This window comes from Rissa tridactyla, chromosome 2 (assembly GCF_028500815.1).
Source record: "Rissa tridactyla isolate bRisTri1 chromosome 2, bRisTri1.patW.cur.20221130, whole genome shotgun sequence".
NCBI lineage: Eukaryota > Metazoa > Chordata > Aves > Charadriiformes > Laridae > Rissa > Rissa tridactyla.
The window spans coordinates 142904883-142927591 of NC_071467.1; the positions used below are offsets into that span (position 1 = coordinate 142904883).

At 39.5% G+C, this 22709-nt stretch overlaps 1 protein-coding gene across 1 annotated transcript in view; it reads right to left on the bottom strand.

Moving 5' to 3' along the window:
• CDK14 (cyclin dependent kinase 14) overlaps positions 1 to 22709 on the bottom strand; it is a 328196-nt gene that overhangs the window by 151212 nt on the left and 154275 nt on the right. Inside the window, exon 8 of the mRNA XM_054190745.1 lies at positions 11684 to 11807. Coding sequence (XP_054046720.1) covers positions 11684 to 11807 — 124 coding nt within the window. The remainder of the gene's footprint in view (positions 1 to 11683; positions 11808 to 22709) is intronic.

The following is a 22709-nucleotide window of genomic DNA, read 5'->3' on the forward strand; positions in this document are numbered from 1 at the left end:
GGGGTGGCTGACCCACCGGAAGGCTGTGCCGCCATACAGAGAGACCTGGACAGGCTGGAGAGTTGGGCAGAGAGAAACCTTATGAAATTCAACAAGGGCAAGTGTAGGGTGCTGCACCTGGGGAGGAATAACCCCATGCACCAGCACAGGTTGGGGGCTGACCTGCTGGAGAGCAGCTCAGCTGAAAGAGACCTGGGAGTCCTGGTGGACAACAGGATGACCACGAGCCAGCAATGTGCCCTTGTGGCCAAGAAGGCCAATGGCATCCTGGGGTGTGTCCTGGTTCCGGTGGGGATAGGGTTAACTTTTCCTGGTATTCCATGCCATGTGAGCCACGCCCACCCTGAGCTGCCGGGGGAGGGGGCAGGAAGTTGCTGCTTAAAAGCGGGCTGGGGCGGCCCGGGTCCGGCCGGCGAGCGGCGAGCGGCGGGGGAGCGGCGGTTCCGTAATCGCGTTTGTATATTCCCCTATCCGTGTTGTTGTTGTTGTTGTTTGCCTGTTCCCTTTGCTGTTCTATTAAACTGCCTTTGTCTCAACCCAAGAGTCTTGCCTTTTCTTACGATTCTTCCTGTGTTTGGAAGGCACGAGCGAGCGGCACGTGGTTCTTTGTTGCCGTCTGAGGCTAAACCACGACAGGGTGCATCAAGAAGAGTGTGGCCAGCAGGTCGAGGGAGGTCACCCTCCCCCTCTACTCCGCCCTGGTGAGGCTGCATCTGGAGTACCGTGTCCAGTGCTGGGCTCCCTGGTTCAAGAGGGACAGGGAACTGCTGGAGAGGGTGCAGCAGAGAGCTACCAAGATGATTAGGGGACTGGAACACCTGTCTTATGAAGAAAGACTGAGGGATTTGGGTCTCTTCAGCCTGGAAAAAAGACGACTGAGGGGGGATCTTATCAACACTTATAAATACTTAAAGGGTGGGTGTCAGGAGGATGGGGCCAGGCTCTTTTCAGTGGTCCCCGGCAACAGGACAAGAGGTAACGGGCACAAACTTGAGCATAGGAAGTTCCACCTAAACATGAGAAGGAACTTCTTTCCTTTGAGGGTGGCAGAGCCCTGGCACAGGCTGCCCAGAGAGGTGGTGGAGTCTCCAACTCTGGAGACATTCAAAACCCGCCTGGACGCGTTCCTGTGCGACCTGCTCTAGGTGAGCCTGCTCTGGCAGGGGGGTTGGACTACATGATCTCTAGAGGTCCCTTCCAACCCTACCATTCTGTGATTCTATGAAAGTCAGTAGAATTGCAGAACCCTGTATTGTAACTGAATGAAACAAGTGACAGTTTGTTAGTACTGAAACCAAGCCATTCTTTTATCTATTCTTTCATTCCATTTAAGGATAACAAATGTACTTCTCCGTGCAATGCTTGATAAAAACTACTTGCAGATTCTAAGCAAAGGATCCCTAACAGTATTGTGACCACAGACAAAATACTACTGTCATATTATTAGTACGTTTGAAACTTTTCATGTTTTATTTAAACCATTTACCATTTCAAGTTTGCATGTATGAGCAAATTATAAGTACAGGTGAGCACATCTCATTCAGCATCACATCCTGCAAACTGGGTAGCGAACCTGGCAGTAATCCTGAGCACTGCCAGACAGAATGGGCAAAGAATTGCCAAAGATTCAAGACGCTAACATTAGGCAATTAGGCATTTGCGTTTATACATCACATTTCAGTGAGCCACTGCCTTTTTTTCTTATCCCTCCCCCACACACTTTTTTTTTTTTTTTATTTAGTTATTTCTTAAGGTCTACAGACAGTTCAAAGCTGAACCAAATTTCCAGCCTGCTTGAAGAGTCCAGATCTTAAAACCAGTGGTGAAGTATTGACATAAAGTGTTTTTCCCTTCTAGTGCCTCGTACTTGCTATCTGCTTTTACAATCAAATCAACCCACTGCAGTTAATACCTAACTTGAAGACCATTGCAATGAAATATCCTCAAAAACAAATATAGCCACAGAAGCAAATATAACTGATCTCCAAATGAGTTTAAAAGTGCTGGAATAAGAAGGATATGAATATGTTCATGGCTGTGGGTGGGAATAAAAGAGATGACATCTAAAAGTCTCCTTCTACCTTATTTCCAGTGATGACAGAAAAAAATTGCTATATAATCTGACGTATTATAGGCCATAAACACGAAAGGTGGGAAAAGCTGAACTGACCTTGAAGGAGAGCTTGGGCACCTTTAACAAGGTGAAGATCTAACCAGCCACTCTCCCTACCACAGAACACAAAAGTCCCTGCAGCAGCATTTCCTCTCCATGCAAAGCAGTTGTTAATGTTCCCACATCACGCAGATAAAAAGCTGCTGATTCCTGATCTCCCACTTTTAATATTGGTAACTTTGAGTCCTTCAAATTGTAAGACCAAGAGGTCAAGTGAAGTTTGGTTATTTGTAACATACATAAGGGTAGCTATGTGGAGTTAACATTTATTTGTACAGCTCTTTGGAAACGTAAGTCACTGGAGAAGTGTTAAGTATTACTAAGACAAGCACTGCCTGACCTCTTCTGGCTATCATGAAGGCCAATTGCTGCAGGGGAAATTCTCATCTTAATGCAGGTAGACCCTCAAGCGTGATTTTCATTTACATCAGTACAGATTGTGCATCTATAAATATATTAATATATCCAGCACTATGTCCTTCAGAAGGAAGGAAAAAACCCTGCATAAATTATTAAAAACTACCTAGATAGAAAGTGGCTGTATTGCAGTAAGGTAACGTTTTAAACTGTCTGGGGCAAAACAAATGATGTTACAAATTACACAGCTATCACTTCTTTAAAATGCCATCTTAATTACGGAATTATTTCATATCACGTTAAATGGCACATTTCTCTTAATGAACTGCCTGTCTCTGTTCACGATAATCTTTTCCTTTGCATATCAATATTTTTGTTCTGACTGATGATGAATTCTTTCTTCTTTAATCCACACCTTTTCCAGTTATCCCTTAATTTCCACATAGCGGATTATTTCCTGTGTAAAATAAATCTGCATAACTATTAACACATTAATGAAATCAAAATTATTTTAAAATTTGGCGTCATTTTCTCACTATATAATACAGTGTGTCCTCTTAAATAAGGAAACATTAAACAAAACCACAATCAGACCATGAAAGCAAAGATTGTACTATGAGATAACCAGGCTGGCTATATTTGAAAGCTCTACCATGACCATAGTAGTTGTTTTCCATATTAGAAACAAGCAAAGAAGTTTCAGAACAATAAAGTTTTAAAGAAAGTTCGATATTTTAAACTCAGGGGCTTGTAGCCACAGTAGTCAAAAGGCTATGGAATAAGGCTGTAAAAGAGGCAAAATGTGTAGGAAAAGAAAATGTTCTCATTTAAAACTAATAGGAGAACATTGTCACATGACTGAATAAGGCTTTTTTTTCAATTAAAAAAATCACTAGTCATTATTGCCCAGATTTTAAATACACCTACAGATTCATTTGGATGGATGGATCTCTCTTGTACAGAGAGCAGATCACAGTTCTCCATGATCTTTGCGCAATTATCAGATTAACAGCCTGCATGACACTTCGGTGGGGAATACATGACAATGAAACAAATCATGATTCTGATAATAACACAAGATCACAGTCAGCGCTGAGCTAGCTGCAGTACAGATGACATCTAAATCCCATGTTCTTCTTAAGTACAAAACACTGAAACAGATTTTTCATCGTAGTTGATTTAATGGTGTCATAACCAACTTCCTTTATTGCCCTTAATGGGTAATTAAGATGCTTTCCTCCTATTTGAAGGCTCAATATAACTCTAACTTGTAACAAAAGGAAACTGGACTGAACCCTAAGTAATCTGAGATGTGTTTAACAGGGGACCCGTTTAGTGAGTCACACCAATCTCAAGCTCCTTAATGGTTTAAAAAAAATTTTTTTTAAAAAATTTCCTTTTCAGCTAATAATCCTTCACAGTGCTGCTCAGTGAGAAGAGTTTAAGTTACAGAATCTACTTTAGTAATACCTGAAAAGACTGGTATATTCAAAGAATTTTAATTTCCACTGTTAAAAAGCAATCAATGAAGACTGACATGGGGAAAATTTCAGTGTGGCTCTACTTTGTGTAAGTCTTAGTTGAAAATAGAACCTCTCAGTTTTTGCAAATTGCTGTCTCCAGATAGTAAACCTGTGTCAAATCTATTCTTTCTCCATAGAATACGAAACTCAATTTCTGTCCATAAGGTTCTCTTCCTGCATCAACTCTCACAATGGTAATTTTTGATTTAGATTTACCCGATACCTCAATAAAACCATTAGATCTATGAAGCAAATTAGATGGAGGCACTAGACCACACATTCTCCTACATCTTCACCTTTAAAACAATGCATAGAGGAATTCTTCAGCCCAAATGCCAGAAATCTGATCTGCCCCTTTGCACTGCTGTCGCTTGAAATTTCCTGCCACCTACGCATCTCCTCTCCCTCTTCACCACAGATCTGGGCAAGATGAGAGAAGGTCACGAGCACAGCACGTGATGCCAGCGACGGGAGGGAAAGGAGGCAGCTTTGGTTACTCCCTGACAGCAGCCAATTATACTGCTAGAAACTAAGAAGGAAGGTCTGGGGTTGGAGGGAAAGGCTTTCATCCTGAGAAAGCAAATAACTAACACAGCAGCATGCCATGGGTCTCTGGGTCCACAGTACCCACAGCCTTTGCAGCCTACAACTTTAATCCTTCCTCCAAGAGAAAAGATTTGAAGGTCCCCTCGCTACCTACCAGCTCCATTTCTAAGCTCTGGCTTCCCTTTCCCTGGATCTAGAAAGCAACGGGGAAGGAAAGGGCTTTTTCCACTGACTCGGTAGTGTGTGATCGAGGTTATGCCAGGACAAATGAACACCGTCTGCTCTGCTGCTCCAGGCCTCCAGCCCAGCTGCCACCGTGAACAGCATTATCAGCTTCTGCTCTCAATGGAAAACACTGTATTTACAGTTAATTACAGAAATAACTGTGTTTTACAAAGACCTGCAAGCCAGCTCAGATTTGAGCAGTTCAGGTTTCACTCTCCAGGTTCCCACTTTCTTTTTTTCAACTTATTCATGACATCATTGTCACTGAAGTCGTCTTCATGTCTTGATATTTAATACAAATAGAGCTCTCAAAGAAACCCATTACTGACCTTCCTTGGGGTTATGAGAACAAATTCTTCAGATTTCAAAGGCTGTTAGCGGAGTGGTCCAGGCTGCACCTGGGGAAACAGCAACCTCTCACAGGAATACGAGAGAGAAATGCCCTGTTCTTTCTCTGTTCAATCCAGACAGGGTGTTAGAGGAGCCTGTGGACCTACAGTTGGGATAAACCGGTTCCCTTTATTAGCAGCAGCCTCTGATAACAAAAATCCAGACAGCTTCCACCATTTCTACAGCCCCGACAAGGCCTGTTGCTGAGGCAGCAGGAACCCGCCATGGGTCAGCTGCCTCAGAGGTGACCCAGGCGGCTCCTGCAGCTCATCCTGAATGCCAGGTGGCCATTGCGCCACGGCTCACTGCTCCTCAAGCTTGCATGAAGCCAGGAAGACCAGAGGGAGCCAGCCTACATAACCAGAGATGCTCTCGGAGGAGTTTTGCAAACAATTTCATCAAGCATCACTGACAATATAAAGTACCAGCTCTTCAGGCACCGTGACAGCTCCCCAGCATCTTCAAGAACTGATACTCTGTGGAGCATTTACACAGAAAAACATACCAGTTATGCACGCAAGCAATCTTTTATGCCATCCAGCCTTTCATATGAATCTTATATGGTACATTAAAAAGAAATTCCTTATGGGATTCTTACTGTGAAAAAATAACTCATTTTTTTTCAAGTTGTCAACATATCTTTAATCATTTTAACAGTAAACTAACTATACAGCAACAGTCTTGTCCCTTGTGGCATATCCCCAACATGCTCCCCACAGAAAAATCTATATGGAAATTCATGGAAACATCCTCTTTAGTACTCAGCTGCAGTTTTAAAATGCAAGTCCATTGAGTATAATTCTCTTTATTACAAACCTCAAGCCTCTTTGCTCCTGCTATCTATTATTAATCATCCTATGTATCTAGAAGGATGCATGGCTCAATCACACTTACTTGATTCTTTCTTTTACTGCATCACAGGGCTTTACAATAACAAAACTCTGAAAGCTTAAGGCAGGACTTCCACCACAATGCAGACCTCCTGCAGCTCCTTCCCTATCCAAGGAGATCCCAAAAGACAACAAAAAGCTGACAGGAAAAGCTTCAGGGTCAGTGTCATTTGGGAGAGTAAAGCAAAGATATTTCCAGGAAGATTCTTGTGCTGTTTTTCTCTCCAAAGCCCACTCCCACAGATGAGAGAGAGCGATTCTCTTTAGGAACAAGCACTAAAGCACTACATTCCTAGTACTCTTTCTCACTCAGCCCACAACACTAGAATTTGTTGTGATGTTACTGCAGTTTGAAGATTTTTTCTTAAGGGCCAAAACCAATAAAAATCAGGGCAGAGAACAGGAGGGAAGGGGAAATGTCTATTCAAGTCTTAATAATAATAACAACAACAATAATAATAAATCAGCAAGTTTTCCTATCCTTGCAAATTATAGTCAAGCTAATAATACCTTCTAGACCTGCTGTTTCATACTTTGAAATCATATTTTGCACTTCTGCCTCCCAGGTACCTTGCACAGTCATAGTCATACACTGGGCCCTGGAGCCATGTGGAGCCATGGCATAGTGAGAAGGTCAGTGTACATACTAAAAAGAATGGCATCCCACTTAAAAGATGTGACTACCGCGGAGGTACTTGAACTTATAACAACTTCACAATCCAAAATAGAGACCAAACAGGTCTTCAAACTTCTTATCCACCCACTTTGTGCAGTTCACTTGTACTGCAGGCCTAGCAGAAAAGATAAATGGGAAAGGCAGCTGCAGGGAAGTTTCACAAATAAGTAATCCACTGAAATACAATCTTCAGATGCAGGTTAATCAGCTCACAGATAAAGCAGGACAGGGCCCTACCATTAATTTGGCCAGTTTCTCTTAAAGCTTCAGAAATACTACAACTGCCTCACACCCTAGTCAAGTTTAAAAGTTTTGTTCTCTACACCCATGCCCTGAGGATTTTCTTAATGCATCGAAAGGTGATGTCAAGTGCCTACCCTCTAAAGCTATGTGAATTTTTTATCCAAAAAATTTCTAATAAGTATAATTATATATTTTTTAACTGAGAAAGCACAAAATTATTGCAACTAAAGGATATGTAGAAGTAACCATACTATGATCAGATTCAATGTCCACATTGTCCCTGGAAGAGTCAGAATATTAGGCTGTTAGCAAATGTTTTGGGACAGAGAATAAGAAACAAGGCACAGAAAGAGTAAATCCTTCCTGGAAAGTCCCACACAGTAGGTGGAACCCACCTCCTACCTGATTGTCATCAGCTATTTAGGGACTTTGAGATGGAGCTTATTAAGTATGAGAATCTGGATGCAAACATAACTGATTAGCCAATCTTCATTTATATCAGCATTCATAATAGCTAAATGCCAATACCCAATCACTGAAGTGACATATGGCATTGGTTATAATACATACCTCTTATAAACAAATAATTCTTAAATGACTGTTCAATATGAATACAAATCACATATTTGCTTAAATCACTATTTTGCTTAGATTACTAACCACCTGATTGCAACTAACTCTTGAAAAAAAAAAACATTCTTAGTGATTGACCTTTGAGTTCATGCTCCTGTCCACTGCAGTACAGCCATTTGACACTGTTTACAGTTAGTAGAATAGAATAAACTATTTCAGTTGGAAGGGACCTATAGCAATCATTGAGTCCAACTGCCTGACCAAGTCAGGGCTGACCAAAAGTTAAAGCATGTTATTAAGGGCGTTGTCCAAATGCCTCTTAAACACTGACAGGGTCGCAGCATCAACCACCTCTCTAGGAAGCCCGTTCCAGTGTTTGACCACACTCTCACTAAAGAAATGCTTCCTAATGTCCAGACTAGAGTTCCCATGGTGCAGCTTTGAACCATTCCCACATGTATAAATAATAATAAATGCATTTATTCTAGAAACATACCTTGCTTTTAGAACTGCTTAGTGACTTCTCTAAACAAAGGCTGAAAGATTTTCTTTTTTTAAGCCAATACACATCCAAAGGCCAAACAAATGCATCTGCATACAGTGCAAAGAAAAACTAACGTGAAAAGATAAACTAACATGAAAAGAAAAAATTAACATGAAAAGAAAAATTAACCTACTAACTAAAGGCTAAGGAACAGCTATGCAGCCCAGTCTGTACAGTAACTAGCATCAAGAACAAGGCTCTATTCATGTAAGTTTGTAATTGCTTATGATGTTACTCATTAAAGGTTTATAATACTTTTTTTCTACTCAAGACAGACATATGTGCGGGGGAATATAAACAAACCCATAGACAGTTAGCCAAATTCACACCACAGGATCAAAAATAATTCTTGCACTTATTTAATCATTCCATAAGGAGAATTCCTTATATACTTTAATTTCCTCTGGAATTTTAATTAGATTGAAAAAAGAATGCAGGAATGGAGTTCAAGGACTATTTTTCATAGCAACAATTATTCAAGATGTAGCCTCCCCTATTATATCTTCTCAAGAAAGCCATTTTTTATAGCTCATCCATTTTTAATTTGATAAAGCCTCTATGTTCTGTTCTCCCTTTTCATCTGACTGCTGAGGCTTCTCATAAATGTTCATTTCCTAGCAGCCATAGCACAATGAACAGAAAAGCAAACCGCCGTTCATCTGAACAAAGACACTCCCACAGAGTGGAGTATCTATGTCTGGGAGCCGTGCTGTAGAAAAACACATGCCCACAGTTATTCAAAGATTCCACTTCAGCCGCAGTGCAATGCACTGGCAGGCATGAATAGTCTTTCTTCTACCTTGTTTATTCAAGAACTATGATCTACTACAGCCTGCTTTTAAGTATTTGATATCCTACACTGAGGAGATTAAATAAACTCGATGCCAAATGAAAAACTTTGGTCACGCTGTTGATTTTTTGTAAACTTATGAAACCAAAATCTGAAGGTCTTGTCCTTAGAGACCAAAAGGCCTTTGCTCTAGGATTTTATATTTATTGTGCTAGCAAAGTCAGTCCTTTCTCTGACAGGAACTGATTTCTTGATAGGTTCTCTCCTGCCTTGAGTGCACTTGGAAACAAAACACCCATCTCTCTGATTTCCATAACTGCTCCTCATGTAATTAATCAAAAATACAATCTAAACTGACTTCCTTTCCAAGTGCATTATGGCAATTTAGTCACTCGTGGGAGACAAATATAAAGAGAAAGAGGAATGTATTTTACATCTTGTTTAAGAAGAGCCATTCATACTGGGAAGGCAGAATATGGGCTATAATAACACAGCATTTAAATAAGTAAATATGCACAGGGGTACAGACAGAGAGCACACGGGTGTGCTCTCATTTCTCATGCCTCCAGTGAAAGAGGTCACGACCCTTTAGACTTTAACCTCATCACTTCTAATTTTTCATCTTGCTTCTCAGAAGAGAAATTTAACCCATCTGGTTTTCAATTTTATGAGGTCGTGAGCCATGAAAGAAAATATAGCTTAAAAAAATTGAGATATATAATCTTCCCTCGGTGTGTAAGAGTAGATTATGCAGATGTTTCTGTTAGGTCAGGACAAACTTACAAGAGAAAAAAAATCCACTCCACAATATTATGCATTCATATGTCTAATGCTGGGTATTTCTTTTTGGTTGTACTTCCACGTCTCTAAACTCTCAAAATAATACACAATGGTCAACCTTAAATTCCCACCAACACAAAGGTAGGAAAATCCTGCCTCTGATGTCATCACTGGGATATTTAGCCTAGTGCTGCAGTGAGGCAATAACTTCACCAGAAGTGATGGTTATATTTCCTACTACAGCAGGGCAAAACCAAATGCTCCACCCTTTCCTCGGCTGTACGGCAACCTCAGGCATCACAACCAGAGAGAGGTCAACCTACGTCTGAGCTGGGTATTTCATTGATTGGTTCACACCTCCAGCAAGGCATTTAACAGTGCTGCTGAAAGTTGGTTTTCTTTTGTTTTCTTAAAAACACAGCTGAAAAATTTGCAGCTTCCCTCTCCTGAGCCACCAGAGCTCCAGCAACTCCCCCCCCCCCCAAAAAACAAAAACAAAAACAAACCACCATATGAAACATTTTACATATAAGAGTTTGTAAGATCATCTGCAGAGTTTTCGGTATCCACTGAAGCTAGAGCACCATCATCACAATTTCTTGAAGGACTTAAAATATGGGGATATTTGGAAGTCAGACAAGCTCGTAGTGTTTTATACATACAAATGATACAACAAAACTAGTCATCTCAAACAGCACACCACCTTCAAGAGAGGACTAACTCATATTTTGCTACAAAAACACTTAATGATTCACCCGTTTCATATATTTAAGAGATGAAATCTCTTAGCAAAATGCAACACACAGGAATGGGTTTTTTTAAGAATATCTTTAAAATACTTCTAGCATCTTCCAAGTTTTGAAAAACAGCAACAGAAAATAGTATGTAAAACCAAATAATAATTGTTTCTAATACTATTTCTCTAATTGCCTTGCAATCCAAAGGCCAATCAAGTTCTTGTGGACTGTGTCCACCTGAAGTTCTGTTCCCTTCTCCAGCATAGCAAATACACACTGAGCTGTTAATTGCAATAATGCTAATTAAAAGACAAAAAAACATGACTGCATTAACAGTGAAATTGCCAATTAGCACATAAGGCTTCCTCATTACTGCTGTGCATGAAATGTGAAGCCTGATGTGGATAGCAGACATAAAAATAAAAGACATTTTAAAAAAGCCGATAGGTCACTTTTTCAGCTTACTTCAGAAGTTCTGCTGGAACCAGTAGCTGAGAAATTGACCTACAGGAAAGAAAAATTCCTACAACATTTTGTAAAAAACACTGAAGAAAAATATTTCCATTTTCCACATCTGCATTCATAATGGTTTTCAGAGGGAAGAGTACTTGCCCCGGTAGAGCCAACAGAAAGTATTAAAAAAAAAAATTAAATAACAGAAAAAAAGGCTAACGTTTCAGTGGACAATCTCCCCTGACTTTATACTCCACATAAAGCTTCCCCATAAGGGCCTAATGGATACTGAAAGCAGTCCAGGTGGTCCTCGCTTCCTTTATTCTTTAGAAGGCATATTTATTCTTGTGTCCTTCATTCTCTTTCAATGACCATTTTATGAAAGTTAATCCAGATCTCCACAACTCTAGAGCTGCTTCCATAAAGTGACTGTACTCTTCATATAGTCTGTATTTCCTCCGGTGTCTCTATATTTTTTTTTTTCGTTTCTTTTTAAAGGTTTTGAATTCTAATTCAGAGGTCTCATGGTAAATAAAATTGAAATACTTTCAGCATTACCTTCCTGGTGAGAACTGGAGTATATATTTGTTTTTCACTTGCTCCCTTTTAATCAAGCATGTTGTTGACCATAATCAATTTCTTCGCTCAGGAGAAAAATGTGCAATTATCTACAATGAAGAAGGTGTGTCTAAGGAATAGGGTGGTAGGAATAGAAATCAATGGAACCATCTGTCTGACATTCCTACAACATTATAAGAGACTTGTAATTAACTGCTTGCCTACCAAAGTCTGCCAGCTTTAACTCCCCCGTGTCACTGATCAGAAGATTCTGTGGTTTCAGGTCCCTGTGCAAAATGTAACGCTGGTGGATGTAAGACAGTCCTCGCAGCAACTGAAATAAAAATAACTGAAAAAGAGGGGGACAAAAAATGACCTCTGTTAATATTTTGCATATAACCACAGGTGATTTCTTCACAATATGCAGGGTGCTTGCATATTGTGGTAACATTGTGTCAGAATTCCTCCCAAACTGGTGTAATTCCCACCCAAATTTAACACAATGAAATTTCCATCTAAAAAATATATGTACTTTGCAAGGACTAACCCCAGCCTCCGAGCCCTACTATATCATAGATTCAATTTGCCTGCTTTAAAAAGAACAAGAGCAATACAACCATGTGCAGACGGCTCAATTTCTACCAAATTATAATTATATTCCATTTACCCATATGGCCTTAGAGATTAGGTGGTAGCCTGAAGACAGATGTGTATCTTCACTAATTATAGGAAACAACAGTACAGGGTGGATAGGGATGGGGAGATAAGGCTGGGGGATGGGACACTGGAGCTAAAACAAAGAAGAAATTAATAATATAACAATAATGTCTGTGTACCCAAAGAAATCTGCAAGTGTGCAAGTGTGATAGGTTTTCTCCTTCAAAGTTGTTGGTTTTTGTTGTTTTTTTTTTAATTGGAGTTGCTTATGTATTTTTCATTAGGAAATAGTAATTCTCACGGAACCTAAAGATGACTTTTGAAACCTAATTATAATAGACTTTAAGGTAGATTCAGACAGGAGCCTAACTCATCTCCCATGTTTCTTTTAACCCTTCACTGGACTCTACAAATGCTTTCCCTAGAGCTAAGCATTGATATTGTGTATTTTTGTAATTTACATTTATGAACAAAAGAGATGGATGATGGAGATCTTTTGTCCTCCCCTTTTCATCTCCTCTCCCATCATTCTCCTGCATTCTTATTGGCACCTGCTGTGAAAGGCTGTAAGCATCACCCTCATGGATTTTGTCAACACAAAGGGTGAACGATAGTTTCCCAGGAGTTTTCTTTGCAGTTTTGAAAAATCTCTCCAAATATACGGACCCCTCTTATTGCCTGAAATATTTTAAGAAATACTAGTTTCCAAATGGGAACACAACAACCCTTTGCAAAGCCAAACATGAAGGATTCAAGAGTGGACCCTGTTTGTCACAGCTCAGCAGCCGATGAAACATGCTCTGTCGGAAGTTGTGGAAACCACACCAAAGATTTGGGAAAAGTCAACTCGGGCACATGAGAATTTCTAATTAACTTGCAACACAAGCATCCTATTTAGTGACTGCTGAAGTGAGGAGACGTTATAAAAGGGGTTACAAAATCTGATTATAGGAGAGAATAAAGGCTGACATGAAAGAAACAGAAATGTCATGTTACTGAAGTTGAAATGAATTTAATTGCATTTCATTTTTTTCCCAAGTGCAGACACAATACACTGTATGTTTAGCTATTTAGCCAGGGCACAAAGAGCCATATCAATCACCTTCTTGCCAGGGTTGGGTCTAACAATGTGCTGAGGAAGCCTAAGAGCAAAATACAGAAACGAAAGAATAGCAGGAAAGTCATAAGTAACATGCACATTCCTTTTTGAATTGTGGTTAAAATGGAACTCATGGTACACAAAAACTATTTTAATAAGGGCAGGAAGCAGAAACAGCTTTCATTACAGCCTTAAAATATAAACTAAATTCTATTAAATGCCTTAAAATTAGTATTTTTTTAATAAAAAGATAGAGAAAATATCCAGTTTGCTAGGCTAAATCAATGGCATTTAACTTGAAACATTATTTTTAAATATGCAAAGAAATTTCAATTATCATGTTATCTTACAGCACTGTAATCTTTATAACTCAAAATACATTTATTAATGTGGGCTTTCATTTGGCTTTAATGTAAAGAATCAAGTGATTTGACACAACATGCTAAGAAAAAAACACAACAATTTCCTAGCTAAACAGAAAAAACGTCTACTCTTGAGGACAGCTTTGGAACGTAGTTTTATTCCAAACTTGTAGACATGCTGTACTCATCCAGTACTTCCACAAAAGTCAATTAATTCACTCACATACACTATATCAATTACTGCCTCCTGGGAGGAGGAACATGAAAGAGAAGGAGAAAAAGTCTCCCTGAATTCATTACAGGGTAAACTCAGCCATTGTTTTGTTGCTTTCTCTTTTCCTCTTCACCTTTCTTTTTTCCTTGGTACTATTAAATGTGAAAAGATTTAAGTGAAAACATGAGCTTAACACCTGTCAGTAGAGCATTCTGCAAATCACAGGCCCTTTGGGATTGCTTGGGAAGAGACAACAGTAGAAGAAGCTCTCCATTCTCAAGGGTTCCCCACTCCACAAAAAGAAAAGACGATTTGGGAAGAACCATTTCTGACACCCCAGGAAACACTTCTGCCTTCTCACAGCCAAGTTCCCTCCCCTGTCTTTGAGGAAAGCCCTCTCCCAGAAACCCATTCTCCTTCAAAGCTATCTGCATTGCCTTCACAAGGACAGAAATGAATGCTAGATAAGGTACCGTCACCTCGTACTTGTATATCCAATCTGAAATCAGCATACCACCTATCACGGTCGTACTCTGACCTTACTTGCCCCTTCCTCCAGCTTGCTCAATTCTGATCACTGTGAGAAACCTCAGCCTGGGGCTTCTGCTGGGGCATTTTGAACAAGCAACTGAACTGCCATTTCCCCAAGGGCACAGGATGGTCGCCCTGTGAACCAGAGGAAAACTCTAAAAGGAGTCAATGGCAAATTCCATATGCATTTCAACGGGTTGGTTGTGAGGGTAGAAACGATACAGATGCCTGATTCTTGAGCTTTCATGTTAGCAATTTTAATTTTGCACGGTCCTACACAAGGCTGTATAAGTGTCAAATAACCCGTAATAAACAAACTAGGACATCACTTGTGTACACTTTGTAGCTTATTAGTAAGAATAGAGGTTTTGGTGATAAAATGAAAGACTCGCAAAATGACAAGGGTCATTGTGATAAGAGTTGGAAAAGACAGAAAACAGGAATGGGATTTGCCTCTAAAAGTCAGGTTTTCAGCAAGGCTTTACATTAGGAGTCTCAACTTTATATCCAGACCAAACGAAATTTAATACTTGTGCTTCAGGCCCTGCTTATTTATTATAGCCATGAAAAAAAATACCTTTTTTTCCCCTAACAGTTATGCAGCTTTCACTTTAATGAGCAACCTATTTTCATGAAGAATTTTCATTGTCAGTGAGAAAAATGCATGCAGGTCAAAGCTAATTTGGGGTTTGTGGACTGTGATATTAAAAGAATATTAGCAGTTCTTAAAACTTAGAAGAGAAAGGAGTTGAGTCCACAAAAACATTAGCACCTACACAGTCTTTCAAGTATAAGGCGTGGATAGCCACTTGAGCTACATGCAGCATTTGACCAAATGCCTGTTTAAACCAATTACATCTTCTGAGAGACTTGCCAGCTGCCTGGAGGAATAGCCCTGCTTTCATGGTGGTTTTCATGGGCCTGGGTAAGTGTACAACCTAGACCATCACACACACACATCTAACAGCTGCAAGATGGCTCGTGTGCAGCAGAATGCTTCACTATCTTGTTGGCCTCTGAATGTCACGTAGGATGTTGAGCTCTTCTCATCCAAATGAGCTTATAAACTAAACACTGACACAGGCCATGCAAAACACATCCAACACGTGGCAGTGATGGGAATTAACACTTTCTGACTTAGGTTCAGAAAGCTCTGATTGGTCTAATGATAAAGGATCCTCCTCATGTACAGGTGATTTGTGTAGAAGTGCTCAGATGACTCCACATAGTTGTTCTCCATTCCCAGGGATAGTAGAGAGTTTCTGGCAAAGGATACTGGGGTAAGTGAAAAGCAGAAAGAAACTCTTGACATGCACAGAGAGATTCTCCAGAAGATGTACCATTTCCACACAGCGTCTGCTGAGGCATCAAGGACCTCATATGACAAGAAAATTGCTGCCCAAGAGAACAGACTAATGAGGCCTGTGGGAGGCTTTTTAAAGTCAGGAACTGTCTTTCCCTGATGGCAGAGAAGGATTTCTGAATGCTTTCCTGCATTTGAACTCCCTTACCACGTGTTGTATTGTGGGAATAAAGGACCTGGCCCTAGATACAGAAGTAGAAAGCTACATGGAACCTTTTAGTCTACAGAAGATGCACAAAACTCTCGTCTCTGCTCTCTCTGAAGCGAGGGACTGCAAATGGAGCTAAGCTAACCTGGACCAGGAGTTCACATCAGTTGAGAAGAAAGCTAAAAGCAAGACTGGATTAATGTGCCAGTCCTTTAGGAAGCTCATATTGTTGTATTAGCATAGTTATTTTCAAGAAGTAATACACAATACTGCACAAGTTTTATTATCACTCATCAATGATAACACAAATTCTCCTGCTTGCTGTATGTATCATCTGAATTCCCCTTGTGTGTATTCAGCATTAATCGACATCATACTCAGTCTTAATAGGCCATCAAATATAAAAATACCAGTAAAAGAAACCCAGACGAGGACACCTCACCTCATGCTTGCAACCAGTCTACTTCTCCCTACCATCCACAGGATATTACAGGCTTCTATGAATTACTGGCTATTTACAAAGGCAAAAGGAGGTAATAAATCCCCACAGTACTATCTCACAGCCTTGGAAATTGTCCTGGTTTGAGGTAAAACAGAACGAACTTTCTGTTCAGTAATTTTATTTCTTAGCTAGGCCTCTTCTAACCCTCTGAAATTAACAGCATGTTGCGTCTAAAATGGTTCGTTCAGAGTTTGTGCCAAGGAACGGTACGCAGAGAGGGTCATGCTTATACTTATTGCTATAACAACCAAGGTCAGCTAATTTTGTTATTTGCCCCATTGGAGGGTTGGAAGCAGAAAAGCGTAGAGGCGTCCCACCTGCAGGGAGGAGCGGACAGAACAGGTGACCAAAATTTGACGAACAGAGGTACTCCATCCCAGCTGCCCCATGCTCAGTATAAAAGCTGAGGGATCAAAGGGTCAACTCTCTTCCTTCAATGGCCAACGTCCGAGGAGGACCCTGTCTGTTCATCTGCCTTTGATCCCGATCCGTGTGTTCCTGATTCCATCTGTGGAACCCAGTTCCCACCCGTTGCTGAGTCCAGCCTGGGACTTCCCCAGTGCCTGCCAGTGATATCATCCTGGGAGCTTAACACGGTTTTGTATATACTGTATCTATTTCATTATTTCCTTTTTATTTCATTATTAGTATTTCATTAAAGTAGTTTAGTTTCTTCTGAACTCATAGATCTCTCTTCATCTCTCCCCCTCCTCCCCGTGTACGAGAGGTTGGGGGAGAGCATCTGTTGCCGGCCATTGGCCGATTTGGCCAAAACCACGACAGAAATAAAGACAACCGACCACAACACTCAGTTACATTTTGGTTTACCAGATTGTTTGGGAGTTTTAGATCTATTTGTTTTAACATAAGAAAAAACTACCTGGTAGTATGTATTATCACAGAAGCAATGAGAAATGTCTCTGTGTGACTTCTGCTAGCATGTCAAAAGCTCATCAGGCATAATCTTTTTTCTCACTGTTGGTTTGCTATTCTTTTCACTCCTCCCAACCAGGATAATACCCGTGAGAGGAAATCCAACTTTTCACTCCTAACAATGTCCTGGGGAAATACTGGACTTTTTAGGTCAAAGCTTTGTAGACTCTCTTGCTTAAATTGTCAGAAGAAGAAATTCCAGGAATAAAGTGTTGACTTGAGATGAATTTGCATCCCTAGGAATAAAGGATCCTATCTGAATAAAAAATTACTAGTCATTTGAATCAGAGTGATTTTCAGGATCATAATAAGCTTTATCTCAATAAAAGGTTCACCTATCTGGCCTCCCTGGAACCAACCGAGTTCTCTCCAAAAAAAATTTAAAATAATTCACTCAAAACACATTTATAAAGGTTTCTAACTTGCTCCTGCACTCCTTATGTGAGAGTCTTACCAAAGACAATGTCACACAGAAATGCACACAATTACAACCACTGTGAATGCACATCGTATCATTACTTTTAAAAAAGATACAGATTTTTCCACTTATTTGCAGCAGAAGTGCAAAGTAAAGAGATTGGAAAGTGTTAATTTGCTAACTTCTATTCTCTTTGATGTTCTTTTAATCATTTTCTGTCCCCTCTGGGTACTACTACAGTCATTTGCAATGAGGAAGGTGTGCTTAATTAACTGAGCATAAAGACACTCCCTTATGATCTGTTATAGTCGTCTGCTGATGTTCAATAAGTGGAAGACTCTTTCAGATTTTTTTCTCCTGAATGGCAAAAGTAAAAATAAATTCAATTCAATTAAATCTCCTTTTCTAACTTTCATCAATTCAGTTCCACGCTGAACTAGGTCAAGGTGGCAACTGGTGCCTCACCAATTTTAAAGACTCTGGGAAAAGTGTTTTCTTCATCCCTACAATATTTGCATGTTTTTTTGCCGTATGTGAACCATATGGATCATCAGACAATAAATTACACACACTAGATATGAAAGTGACATTCTTCTAGCATGAATTTTAACACACTGATAAAGATTCTGCGTTTACTGTTCACAGTTGTGCATATTATCAAATCATTACTTTAAGTGACAAGACTGACAAAGTGAAATGCTGATGCCATATTTAATGTCTGATAACTAAAAAGTCTAATTTAAATAATCAATTCTCAATGCCATGTGTAAAAGACGACCTTAATTTGGCATAACATTATTCTGTCTGCTCTACACCTGCTTGTTCGCTGACTGAGAAATGAAAAATAGCAACTTCTCAACCACATTAAACAGCATCGCTTCCTCCTTAGCATGTCTGTTGAAATGTATTTTTAATTCAACTCTACATCAGCGGCATCACTAATTTCAGCGAGTAGCAGACAGATTTCAAAGGCATGATATTAGTTACATTTGCTTCCAGTAACGACCGATAAAATTAAAAGGACTACCATAGTAGGTATGCACCTCAGAGTAAAAGAGTGTTTTCTCCAGACTCCAGTGAGTCAATATGATAGGTGAAACAAGACACGAAAATTCATCATAGCTGGATATACTATCATGGTTTAATTGCCCAATTCCTGTGCACAAGTCTATGCCAGTCAACCTTTTGGTGAGACACTTCTATTTACACACCGCTTACATGCCACAGCTTCCCCTACATCACGTAATCACACATTTGTCACATATGGATGCAGGACTGGCCATGTGATTCAACACTCATCTCCCACAAAAAAGGGGACCACAAACCTCTTGTCCACGCCACAGATGTTTATACAATCACACGATGGAAAGAAAACAGAAGCCCACCAGGGAGGCCTACATCAACAACACAACTGTAACCTAAAACCCAAAGCATTTTTATCATACTGTTCAGATACTATGCTTTACTAAGAAGCATCTGGTTTTATATCTTACCAATAATGAATGGAGCTACTGCTTAGCAAGAGCCAGTGCGCAATGCCCTGCTACTGCCAAAGTTCAAGCAGCTGCACTTCAAGTACAGTAAGCCTCACGTGGATGGGATACAGGAGCTGCCTAATCCTTCCATGTTCTGAATGCTTCCCTACCCTCTGTGCTTCAGATTATTCTAAAACTGTAATCAGTTCAATTATAAATATTTATGTTTACCAAAGACTTCAGATGACAACTACCCTACGGCTTTGACTCAGATTATTAATTTTCACATTAATCATTAAGTGCCAAAATTATTCGCCTCACAAAAACAGATTCAACTTTAAAAACTGCAACCATTAGTTAATGACAATGTTGTCAGTACTGCAGTGTGGAGAGGAATAAATTAATACCACAAGTGATTAAGTGCCAGAGACTTCTGATAACATCAGATAACGTACACTGTATTTCAACATCTTCAATTCAGTGCGCACTTCATCTTGTTAAGGAGGCCAGTAATAAAACTTTGGTTTAATAAATCCAATAGTTTTATCATATCTGATTTGGGATTTTTGTTAATTTTTTTTTAACTTAGAGTGCTATAAAGTTGACTGATCTCTTCTTGAGCATTTAGCACAGAACAGTGTTGCACCATCCCATATGTTTCAATAGTTCCTATCAATTACATTTCTTTTAAACTATTTTTGCAGAAGTTTTAAGACTAAACTAGTTACATTTTTTTTGCAGAAACTTAAGCGTATTTTTTAGAGATTATTGGTCTGTCCTAGGAAACTTAATAACCAAATTCCACTCCACACTTTGCCACATATCTTACATGTGACCTTGACAGTCAACTGTTTTCTCTGACTCAATATTACAGTGATAAAACTCATTTTTAAAGGTTGTGGTGGGGGTAAGGCTTAGTTGGTTGAGGTTTCCCTTCAAAAATATCCATCAATTATGCATAGAAGACTACCGTGCCCTGCTTCGTAGGAGCAAGGAAGGCTCAGAATTGAGATGGGTAAGAGCTGAAGTCTTGAAGGCTCGTGGGAGAAGGCTGAATATTCCTGTTCCCTGCATGCAAAGTTCAACAAGAGGGCCTGCTTTCTTCTTACGCTTTTTGGTCCTGGCAAAAGAAAAGGTGCCGAGGGAGAAGAACAAATAAGAGTAGCAATATTAGATGGAATAAGAACAAACTGGAAGTTCCTTCTCCCTCTGGTCATAGTTGACTATAGGAGCCTTCCAAGTTGTCTGAAGTAAAAGATTTTGAAAGTGATTAAGAGATAGAGACAGTTTTTGTCTGGTTGACAACCATGTTGTCATTCAGACTGGTGTTGCACGGATTGAGGAATGATGGGTCAGGGGCAAGTATCTTTTTATTTTGTCAAAGATGTTTTTTTGAAGTTGAATGCTCATACAAATCAGTATTACCTCTAACACTGTAAGTAGAGGAAAGAAGAGAGAAAACAAATAAGGGTGCTTTTCCCAAAAGACTACAGCTACTCAATGCAGCATCACTAATTAAAAAGCAAATCAGCTTTTATTAATAGATTTATTTTTAAGGCAGGAATGCAAACAAGCAATGCAGGCATGACAGATGCAAGCCTGTGCTTCACTTGTTCCACTAGTTACAGAAAATGGATTCAGCTATAAAACAAATGCATCAAAACACAAAGACGAATTTAGTTGCATTACTGAGAACGTGATAATATGGAGTAAAAGATGCATATAAAATAAAGATGATATTTTGAAGGTTAAAAGAAGTTAAGAACAGTTACATTTTCACAGGACATGCTGAAACGTACAAAAAAATACTTAAAAATTAAATTATGAATTTACAAAACAAGAACCATTTATGGATAGCTGCAAACAAAGGCTCAGGAGAACCAAGAAGATAAGTCTCTGGTTGAGACAGCCCTGTACCAGACAGAAAGGAACACAAATCAGAATGAAGATCACCATAAAAAAAAACGGCAGGGTCAGTTAGCTGCTGTGACCCATCAGAGTTCCTGCTGTAGGAAGCAATCCGGATGTTTCAATTCAGAGTCCAAGAAGTATGAACCATCTCTAAAGGAGCAACAGCTGTAGGAAAGAAAGCCAGGAGTACAGATTTCAGCACTCCAGGCCAGGAGGAACAGCATAGGGAGAGTCAGGAGCAAGTCTTGTACCTCGTTTTGCCACAGCCACGTTTTGAAGCTTGGCAAGCACCACATGGTATACACCTATAAATCAGCTCTTAGCTCCAACCACGTACAAAGCTGCAGCAGTAGCTTCCAACAGAAACATAATTATACGTGGGGCCACGTACTTAAGGTTTATTGCCTTCAGTTTTGGAAAAACTGAGAAAGACGTCTTCAAAACCAGAGAAGAGAAGAGAAGATGAGGCTGCGCCTACTGAACAGGGACTTATTAACTAATTACCTTTTCTCTCCTCAACTCTAATACCAAACACAGTATATTAATATAGAGTTATCAGATATGCAGGCTTGTTAGTTACCAAAGTTGTATACAATTGTGTATATGGAGCTAACAGAGTTTGGAGAATCTTCGGATTGAAACAACTGCTTTCTGCCAATTTCCCTTCTATCCGATAAAGATGCTGCAGGTACCTAATCACATTTATGTCACCAGGATACTCAGTTTAACATTCCCAGGGACAGCTATTTTAAAAATAGCTTTAGATAATAACATCTCAGCCTCACATACAAATTCTTTGGAGGTTTAAAACCTGATGTTATATGTAAGACTTGGGCCTCCATACATGAATTGGAAAATTCTGAAATCATTATGTCTGAATACATATGTACCGCTAAAAATGCTAAACCTAATATTTTAAGAAGCAATATTTTTTGTTTGCTTAAACATACTTTCCCGAGACTCCTACAACTGCCAATTGAGACATTCTTCTTTATAATTCCACATACTTATAATATTCTGCTTACTCTTTATTTAAAATATTTAAGTGACAGCAAATAGCCTATTTGAAACCACAAAGAAAGGCAATGTCAAACACAACACCCAAGGGGACAGCAATATGTGTGTCCATCAAAGTAATTTGGATTTTATTCTATTTACGATTCTCCATGTAAAAGTAAGCCTGAGGGAACACACATTGTCTTTAGCTTGTAAATACGGAGAAAATGCAGAAATATAATTAAGCTGAAGATGTCCTATAAAATGAAAACATAAGTAAATAATGGCTTTGCTTCTGCATTCCTATAAAGTACTGTTTTAGAGGAGCTACTGCATAATATTCCTTGGAAAAAGAAAGATGTGTGATTATGTGGTTTTGTATTTATAACTGGCAACAAGCCAGAAAGGAATATCCATCAGTAGGCAACAAAATTAAAAGGCAGGGGGTCTTTCGTCATACTGGGAGAGCATCAATGGCTTAATCCCACAGGTCAGCCCCAGAGAGCCGAGACTAATTTATTGCTACTGGAATGTAATTGCTCAACTGGAAGTTTTTTTAAAATGTATTTAGGGATCACATAACCAGTGATTCTGAACAAACACTGTCTAAAAGTCTTCCTAAAAGTGAAATTCCTGAAGGAC